This window comes from Scyliorhinus torazame, unplaced genomic scaffold (genome assembly GCF_047496885.1).
Source record: "Scyliorhinus torazame isolate Kashiwa2021f unplaced genomic scaffold, sScyTor2.1 scaffold_677, whole genome shotgun sequence".
Lineage (NCBI taxonomy): Eukaryota > Metazoa > Chordata > Chondrichthyes > Carcharhiniformes > Scyliorhinidae > Scyliorhinus > Scyliorhinus torazame.
This window is the reverse complement of record NW_027308404.1, coordinates 97,960-108,332: the sequence shown is the minus strand read 5'-3', so window position 1 is coordinate 108,332 and position 10,373 is coordinate 97,960. Positions and strand designations below refer to the sequence as shown.

The 10,373-nt window shown below is 42.4% G+C and overlaps 1 protein-coding gene across 2 annotated transcripts in view; it reads right to left on the bottom strand.

Annotated features, from left to right (window-relative positions):
- Nucleotides 1-622: 622 nt before the first annotated feature.
- LOC140406587 (GATA zinc finger domain-containing protein 1-like) overlaps nt 623-10,373 on the bottom strand; it is a 30,257-nt gene continuing 20,506 nt past the window's right edge. Inside the window, exons 3-5 of one of the 2 annotated variants that reach the window (XM_072494589.1) lie at nt 7,686-7,745; nt 5,556-5,739; nt 623-2,028 (exon numbers count right to left, since the gene is read on the bottom strand). In XM_072494589.1, the coding sequence (XP_072350690.1) occupies nt 1,838-2,028; nt 5,556-5,739; nt 7,686-7,745 (435 nt within the window). In that variant the 3' untranslated portion in view covers nt 623-1,837. The remainder of the gene's footprint in view (nt 2,029-5,555; nt 5,740-7,685; nt 7,746-10,373) is intronic. The other variant, XM_072494590.1, reaches the window with a different exon arrangement.

Sequence of the window (10,373 nt, the reverse complement as noted above, 5' to 3'; positions counted from 1 at the left end):
TCGGTACCAGGTAATGATAATTTTAAACAAGAGAAAGCCGATAAATCACCCCTCCACTGGTTAAGGAGCTTCTGCCACTGGAAGCAGTTTCTCTTTATTTACTTCATCATAATCCTTCACGATTTTGAATACCATTAAAATCTCTCCAGCTTCTCTCGTCTTTATGTAGTTGAAGTCCCACATCCCACCATTAAAGTAAATCTCCCATGCACTCATTAAGGCCTCACACATCCTTCCTAAAGTGTGGTACTCAGAATTGGTCAAAATATTCCAGTTAGGCCCCAATGATTCATCAAAGGTTTAGCATAAATTCCTTGCTTTTGTATTCTACGCTTGTTCATAAAGCCAAAGATCCCACACATTTTTAAAAAGTCTTCCCAACTGTCACCTTCAAACATTTGTGTATGCACACCCCCACATTGTGAAAACTTTGTTTATTGCTTCCATTATCTTGAAACCTGCCTGCTTTCCTGAGCACGCATTGTGTTTGCGCATGCAAATTAAGATGGTCTTCTAAAACAACTTTTCTTTGAATGCGGTGTACTGATCTGGTCATGGTAACTCAGGAGGCAGCAAGAGGAAAAACAATTAGGCAGAATTGCAGAAGGGATCAAATCAGTAATTTGTTTTGATGTAGAATTTTTATATACTTTCCGAAACTAAGCACAATGCACACTTCTTCCAACTTTTTCTACAGTGCATAAAAAGTTAAAGCCACATTCAACGTCACCAGGATTCAAAGACTTTTGGAATTAAGCATCACATTCAGTTTCTATAACAGTTAACCTCAGCTCTTCCACTTGATTACATTCACAATTATTGCACAGTCAGTATAACATTCAAGTCTAGATCATACACAAATAAATGTTCTCAGTCGAAAGGAAATGGGTAATTTGATCCTCACCCTTTCATTCAACCTATAATTCCCATGCCCCATCACAGCATCGACAAAGAAATCATAAACATGTTGTTATACTGATTTACTAGAAGGGGAACATTTTACTTAAGAAAACCTCAATTGAAAATTTATAATATCCTGGAAAATCTCAGCAGGTCCGGCAGCATCTGTAGGGAGAAAAGAGCTAACGTTTCGAGTCCAGTGGACCCTTTGTCAAAGCTTAGCTGAGCTTTGACAAAGGGTCACCTGAACTCGAAACGTTAGCTCTTTTCTCTCCCTACAGATGCTGCCAGACCTGCCGAGACTTTCCAACATTTTCTTTTGGCTTCAGATTCGAGCGTCTGCAGTAATTTGCTTTTATCTATAATATCCTATTTGGACTTGACACGTTAAGTCTGATTAATGAAACAGCAAATGTGGATTTTCTTCAAGTTTCCCCTAATTTATAGCAATTTCTAAATAGTTAATACAAAGGTACAAGTGTTTAATTTGCCATGCTCATATCGTTTACTTAATGTATAAAATTAAATGCCACCATCTGCAAACTCGTTTATTGCAGGTCCGAGACATGTATTTGGTCCACTGACTGACTTGCATCCAATAGTGGCACAATGTTCAAGTCCACAGAATATGGTTAATAATTTGCAGATACAGTACTTAATTTATATTTAAAAAGATCACTAATATTCTGCCGAAGTTCCAGCAGCCTCATGTCAAAAATAAATTTTGCAATACTAATTTTTAGAAATGTGTCAGCCATAAACTGAATTTTTGGAGGTCGGAAATCTCAGGTCAACATAGTTTGAATCCTATGATGTTAAAAATGTTGTGAACATTTAAAACAGCTCACCTTTTAATGAGGCTAAGGTTCTGTTATATTGCTAAATTTTAATATTCATACATTTTAATATTCATTTTAAGAAAGACTCAGTGTTTTGGCTATAAACTGTTTCCTGTCGATTCTTTCACCATTATTGCAGGGGTTGGTCCAACACGGGTCCAGATATATCCTTTCTCAGGTCTGGTTGGAATAACTGGAAACGGAGTAGATCGTGATTTGAAGTATTCTGAAGGTGCATGACAGATAAATTCAAAATGCTCCATTTTTCTTGGTAGGTCTTCTTCTGGTCCTGAAGTGAAAGCATAACAATTTTAAAAATAAAACCTAAACACATGTTTTCCAACTAATACTGAACACTCAAAGAAAACTCAAATACTGGGATCAACCTGTTTAAAAAGGTACAGAAAATGCTGGAAAATCTCAGCAATTGTAATTTGTTAATTCTCAAATTGCCGTCACACATATTAGGGTCATTATACCTGTTACAGTATGCTGTAGATCAGTTTTCAAAAATAATAGGTGGCGAATGTTGATATAAAACAATTTATTTTTAGGAGAATGCTGCAATGCCAGCAAACTGTCCTTTTATACTTTTCATCTTGGAGTGCCTACTTCAAAATTAGCATAGTGATGGAAACAATTTCATTTTGGAGTAGATCGATTTTAAATTTAACATTTGGCGTTACATCAGTTTTGAATCGGTCTCAAGACGGGAATGGCCGTGGCGCAGCGGAGTTCATCCTAGTCGCAGGTGAGCATTGCCAGAACGCTGCAGAGCATGGTCCAATCACCGAGGAGCATTCGAGCCAGGGCTTGAACCAGCTGCCCCTCCGCCCCGAGGTGAATCCCAGGGCCCTATGGGCACCCAAGCAGGAGAGGGTGCTGGGTACCAAACCGGATTTGTCGCATGGAGTTGGGATGGTGGCCATAAGCTCCCCAGAGTTCCACTTCTCTGATGAGGTTGCGTCTGGAAGTCAGCACACGGACAGGGGAGCATGGCTGTGCATGTGCCGCCAAGTGCGCCGGGGCAGATCACGGAGGGCACCGGGGGGGGGTGAGAAAGAGAGTGAGGGTGTAGCCACCTGAGTTGGCCACTTCCCGACTTAAAATGGAGAACAGCAAAGGCTGAAGGAAAATTAACCCTTTGTGTACTTACAGTGATGTATATCACCAGAGTAGTGAGCAGTCAGGCCACCATTAGTGTACTGGCCCTTGGCTGAACTCCCACCCAGACAGGCTGGGGTTGGGAGCAAAAACTAGCAGGTGCAAGTTCACTGTATATTAGACTTTGCAAAAACCCAGACAGCATCGATACAAGCAGCCATCTGCATAGTAATGTAGCAGCCATCTACATAGTAATGAGCGATCCCCGTGAACAATCGAAACATTTGAGGTAAACAAGGCCAAGCCAAACTCCTCGGCGCCAGCAGGAGCCAACACAAGAGGTTAATGGACACTTAAAGACCGCCCAACGATCAGGGAACAGCTCCAGTATTGGAGAAATCAAACCAAGCGATTGGAACGAAGTCCAATCACTTGAAACCAAGTACGAGGTCCGCCCCGAAAGGCGGGAAGCCCCTGGGGACTATAAAGTAAAGCCCCCCAGTTCAAATCGTCCTTCTTGACAGGGTCACTCAGCAACGCGAAGCAACCCTTGACAGTGACCTGTCCGGCGGCCTCCAAGAACGTAAGTTTCAAGTCAACGCTCGCTACGAGATAGGTGCTCCTAGCTACCAGTCCATACCAGCTTTTGAATCTCGCAGACTCAGAACCCGAACGAAAGGCCATTTGTTCCCCTGACCTGGTGGGCCAGTCCGAAGCTAAGTATCGGCCTGTTCGTGATAGAAATAGCTTAGAAAGTAGAATTTATGCATGAGTAGCGATTTACTGTGTACTAATTGGTGTATTGAGTTATTGATCATTACTTGAACCTCGTGGCAGTATCATAAACATACCTGGCGACTCTAGAGCAAAGGTTATAAAACAGAGCCAACTGAACCAACCAAAGTTAGCAACAAGGGAGGGAGAGGGAGAGGGGACAGGACCATCGGCAGAGTACAGCATTGTTCAACACCAGTGACACAATAAACACCCTTGATCACAAGCACAATGACGCCTCTGTCACTTTCTTCTGTAATGCAGCTCGACCTCATAGTCATAGATGTTTACAGCATGAAAACAGGCCCATCGGCCCAGCTGGCCCATGCCGCCCAGTTTCTATCACTAAGCTAGTCCCCACTTGCCTGCATTTGGTCCATATCCCTTGATACCGACCCTGCCATGTAACTGTCTAACTACTTTTTAAAGGACAAAATTGTACCCACCTCTACCACTGCCTCTGGCAGCCCGTTCCAGATGCTCACCACCCTGTGTGTGAAGACATTTCCCCTCTGGTCTCTTTTGTATCTCTCTCCTCACCGTAAACCTATGTCCTCTAGTTCTAGACTCCTCTACCTTTGGGAAAAGATGTCAACTATCTAGCTTATCGATGCTCCTCATTATTTTACAGACCTCTATAAGATCACCCCTAAGCATCCTGCGCTCCAGGAAAAAAAGACCCAGCCTATCCAGCCTCTCCTTATAACTCAGATCATCAAGTCCTGGTAACCTTTGCCTGGTAACCTCTGAAACTGTTGCCCATCTCTCCAGGCATCTCCCCCCCCCCCCCCCACTCCTCCGAGCACTCACCCACCCTCAGGTCGTAGATATGTCCCCGGAGCTGTGCCCCATCCCCTGGGTGTTCAAATATTGGCTACTGCATGTGTGATGTTGCCTCCCGCAGTGTTCAAGCACAGTGTCCATGCATCAAGGTGTGTTTGGGATGCTAGGCAATGGCTCCCACATGCTACATGGCCCACCCACCCACAGGAATCCATTTGGGTTGTGTGAAGTGCTCACATAACCATGAATGCCGATTCCCTATTAGCAATAGCCTTCAGCCGCACGGCCAGAGGCCTCAGCAGTCTGTGGGCTTATGGGTGATCTGTGGGGTAGACTGGCAGGGGCTAGTGTTGCCCCTGAAATGGGTACACATGATCCAGGGGTTGGCATGCTGGTGCCGTGTCTCTTCTCCCCCCCACCCCCCCAGCCGAATGTCTCCCACCATCCCCTGCAGAGCACTGGGGCTCTTTGCCTGTGATCATAAATGGCTACTCACCTCCTCGGATCCCCGCAGAAGCCCTTCCGCCAGGTTCACTTTTTCAAAAGAAGTACTAATTGCCGCCAGCATGAGCACTTTCTGGGGAAACCGATGAATGCAGGGAGGCCACTGGAATGGGGTCGCTCCTGTTAATTGTATGGAAATAGGGCTTATGAAGTGATAATTGGTCTCTCGCCACCCTATGGCAAGATCCCGATTTCACCTATGGGAGCAGGCCGGCTGCATTGCAAACTGTTTGACGACTGGCGTGGTTCTCATTTTAGGCCTCTCCCGCTATTCACTGGCCTTGTTTTGCTTGAGCGAGAGCGTAACGAGGCCGGAGAATCGTGCCCCACAGTTCATCCCTACTTTTATATTCAACTCCCTTCTAATAAAGAAAAATATTTAATTTGCCTTTCTAATCACTTGCTGCACCTGCATACTACTTCTGCGAGATTCAAGATCCAGATCTGCTGCGCTCTTTCTCCATGTTCTTCCTGGTAAAGTAGGTAAGTTCACATTTTCCCGCACTGTACTCCATTTTCCAAATTTCTGCTCACTTAACCTATCTATATCCTCTGGCAGGTTCCTTATGCCCTCTTCACAACCTATTTTCTTAGCTATCTTTATGCCATCAGCAAGCTTTGAACTATAGACAGAAACAGCTTATTACATACCAAGTATATAAGTTGCTGCATCAAAATGGTCTTTGGAGCTTCCCTGAGTTGGGATAAGCCACGTGATCACTGCACTCTTCTCGCAGTATTGATCCTGCACAAATCCTCGGATCTGAGCGTAGTAAATCTTTTCATCATCTGCATCCATAACAGAGACTATATCTCCAACTTGGTAATAGATACCCTAAAACATATTGAAAGAACGTATACCCTTAAGTAAAACAGATTTTAATGCTTTTGAAAATCCAAAGCCAAGTAAATAATGACCCAGTGGGTAAATATAATGGGGAGTCACAGATTCTGAATAGGTCCTGGGTGTGATCACTGGTTTGTGTTGTGTAATCTGATCTTGGCTGTAATATTAACATTAGAATTGGCTTTGTGCCCTTTGGAGTAGTTGAGGGTGGCAGTGGGGAAAGTAAGTTCAGCCTCCTCTTCCTGAGCACAATTCAGTGATTGCTTCAAAATGCACTCATGCAGATTCTATGAGGACAAGACCAGTTTGGTATTTATGCCATTTCATGATCAACCACACTACACCACTGGACACCAATTTACATGTGAAAACTGGTTGGCTAGCATCAGTTGAACCACATCTACTATGAGTCAATGGATTAGGAATGAAGACCAGGAATTTCAGGGAGCATCTCACCCTAAAACTACTAGAAGGACAAGTTCCCATAGGGTAAGGTGTAGGATAAACTAAGATAAAATAATGCTCAAGAAACTGGGGAAGTACACAATTTCTAGAATGCTAATTTCTGAAATTTCAGCAACATTTCAAACTAGACAAAATACATTATTTAAAGATTACAAAGTAGTAAATTGTTGATCTAAAAATTTGGAAGGAGTGGCAACTACCAAGCAGAGAAACTATAGAATTATTTATTAACAATATAACTATGTATAGAGAATGATAATAATGCTACCAATAGGGCAGCACGGTGGCTCAGTGCTTAGCACTGCAGCCTCACGGTGCCGAGGACCCGGGTTCGATCCCGGCCCCAGGTCACTGTCCGTGTGGAGTTTGCACATTCTCCACGTGTCTGTGTGGGTCTCAGCCCCAAAACCCAGAAGAGGTGGATTGGCCACACTAAATTGACCCTTAATTAGAAAACAATAATTGAGTACACTAAATGCATATTAAAAAAATACTACCGATGACTTTGGCTCGGAAAACCCACGCTCAGCCCCAGGATTCAAGCGCTGCGGCCCAATTGGCCTAACAAGTCACATGGCCCTCCCAAGAACCCTCCCCTTAAAGGGGCACACTACCAGAGTTGAGAATTAACCATTAACAATTAAATATATTGTTACGAATGGGAGGTTTAATATGATTATGCTTTGGATTGTGTTCAAGGCAAAATGGTGAATGGAGAGTCAAGTAAACTGCTACGGGTTCTGCCTGACAAATCTGTGCGGCTTGGTTACCATGGAAACCAGGGCGCCAGGTTGTATGTTAGGTTTAACACCTGAAAACAAAAGCAGATGCTGATGTTTCTGCTGGTGCAGACTTTGTCTCAGGGACTTCGAAGAGACAGAGAGATAAGGTTGCTGTGGTCTGCAGAGTAAAAAGGCTGACTTCTGAGTTAGCTACAAGGCAGAATGCTGGGGAAACATGTCCACTGGCTGAAAAGACACTGAAAGATTTGCTTTAGTGGGCAGAGAGAAGAAATTCCTGAGTGGGTCATACTGCTGAAAATTGTTTTGGGAGTGCCAAAAAGAGAGTGGACCTTCAATGATTACTGGACACTGTGACTTGGCAAAACGGGAAGGTGTGAACCCGTTGGAAACTGGGAGACACTTTAGCCTGTTTGCTGAAGACTGCAATTCTGTGGCAAGTGTGCTATGCAGTATATATGCAGCATGGACATTGTTTGTTGCAGTAAAAGTCTCAAAACTTAAATCTGATTGAGCAATTGCTTTAAGTCCTGGGAATCAAAATATTTTTTTAAACAAGTTATCGATCTCGGGATCGCAACAATGTAACTTTCCATGAATAGGTCTTGCACTAGCTGATTCATGCAAATAGTTTCCCCAAATATGCCGTAAGCATTTTCTCCAGTAGATGTTTTCCATATAGATACATAAAACAAAAAACAAAATGACATACTGCTAAAATGTTCTTACCCCGTAGAAAATTGATTCAGATGTGATTATCGTAGAGACAGATTTTGGTGCTTTAATTGGCTGCAAAATACCACAGCAGTTTCTGTAAATGAAAATTCAAACTATTCCCAACAAACATTCAAAATACTATTCTAAATTCAATAACTTTAATGGAATGAAATGTTCTAGATGCTTCACAAGTGTATTAAACAAAAGCTGACACCAAACCATAGAAATATTAGAGCAAATGAAACATAGGAACAGGAGTAGGCCATTCATCTCCTCATGCCTGGCCCGCCATTTAATGAGGTCATGGCTGATGTGGCCGAACACTGCCTTTTGGTGCCTTTGGCCCATATCCCTTAATATCTTTGCTTATCAAAAATCTATCTATCTCAGATTTAAAATTAACAACTGTTCTAGCTTCAACTGCTGTTCCTAGGAGAGAGTTCCAAATCTCTACCACCCTTTTTAAAAATTACTTTAGCAGAGTTACAAAGCCAGAGCTCAGAGTGTGGACAGAGGCAGACCCCTAATCCAGCTACTTGCCTGCTCCAAAAACCAATTCAAATTGAATCCAATTCATGGTCCCCACAACAGAGACATACCAGATCCAGGCCTTACACCTGACCTCACGCTCATCTTAGCCAAAAGGCAAAGAAGCGATATCTCTACCACCCTTTGCATGAAGAACTGCTTCCTAACATCCTAGCTTTTAGACTATGCCTCCTAGTTTTAGAATCTCCAACCAGTGGAAATAGTTTATCTCTATCTCCATTGTCTTTCCCTGTTAATGTCTTGAATACTTCGATCAGATCACCCCATAACCTTCTACATTCTGGCAAAAACAGGCCTAATTTGTGTAATCTCTCCTTGTAACGTAACCCCTGTAAATCCAGGTATTATTTTTGTAAACCAACCTTACACCACCTCCAAGTTCAAAATATCCTTCCTAAGGCATGGTGCCCAGAACTGCTCACAGTACTCCACATGGGGTGTAATCAGAGTTTTGTATAGCTGCAGGATAACTTCCGTGTCTTTATATTCCAATCCTCTAGTTATAAAGACTAGCATTCCATTAGCCTTTTTGAATCCCCAAATTTATTTGGACATCCATTGTACTTAACCACTTTCCATTTAGAAAGTACTCTGCTCTATCCTTTTTTGGTTCAAAAAGTATATCCTCACACTTGCTCACATTGAATTCCTCCTGGCATAATTTTTCACGTTCACCTAGTCTGTCAATATCTCCTTGCAATTTTATGTTATCATCTGGGCTTTCTACAATACCACCTAACTTTGTATCATCAGCAAATTTGGATATATGACTTTCTATGCCATCATCCAAGTCATTAATAAATAATGTGATAATAATAAGATGCCCTTATGTTGGTCAGAAAGGTAGGATTTTGAGAGGGAGAGAAGCAAGAGAGAGAGAGAGTGAGAGAGAGAGAGAGAGAGGAGTGAGACACCAATGGTGGATTAATTAAAATCAGGGATGCACAAGGGGGCAGAATTAGCAGAGTACAAATATCTCAAGAGGAGATTACAGACAGGGAGGACTGAGGCCATGGAGGATTTAAAACAAGGAATCAAATTTTAGGATCTTTGTCAGAGTCAATTTGGGTATCATTTGACTTTAATGAGAGCCATTTTTGTGCTATGACATTGGGGGGGGGGGGGGGGGGGTAACCTGATTGGAGGCATTCAACCATGGAATTCCAGGAATGATGGGTCTGGATTTAAGAGATGACAACACGTTCAGGAATTTGTGAGGAAAGGAACGCTGGAGATGGAGTGATAGCTTGCAAGGACTGAGGAGTCAATTCACCGTAGACTCTACATGCACGTACGTATAAGGTTACAAACAAAGAAACAAAATCTGCACATTTGTATGAAACATTCAACCAATCATGCTGATTCCCCCTCAAGAGTGCAGGAAATTTGATTTGAATTCACATTGGCTTTTTGTGTATTATCCAACCTATCAACTGTTGAGAAATGTGAAGCTGGGAATTGGAGATGGGCCATTAAAAGCCCGACAACTAAAGTTTGGGAAATGGCAATGAAGAGCCCAAAACAGGAGGGGGAAATTATTCCATGAGCAAATGACTGTGCACCCCAGACTGAGCTACAGGACCATCCATCATGCAAGTATATCAGTGCTATGGAAAATGCAATATCTAATACTCTTCTTTTACTATTCTGAAAGCCAGTAGGTCCTTTATAAATGTCAGTGCTCCAAGTCAAAACCAAATCATTGAGATTCCACAAAGCTGAATTGTTATTGCCATGTGCTTTTTACAGGAATTGCTCCATTAGTTGATGTAATGGATTTAAGAGAGAAGCATGAGTAAAACCCACTGCATCATGTCAAATGGTCCATGAGAAACAGGGTGAAATGTACTCCCCCAATAACACAATGCTAAATGATACAACGGCCATCAACTGAGAGTTTACTGGCAAGTTCAGTTCCTGGAACTGTCCAAACAAATAACTGTTGCTGTCATGGTACAAGGACCATGAGAGTAGGTTCTCACTGCAAAACTATTTTTTCTGAAGTTTTTCATCAAAAAAAGAGATTTTAATAAATCACAGGAACAGATATAGACAAGTTAGTCCTTCATACACATCCTGGTTCTTTTAAGTTCTAATTTTAATAAGGGATCCATTACTTACCAGAATGCAAAAAAAAAAATCCAATCAGCA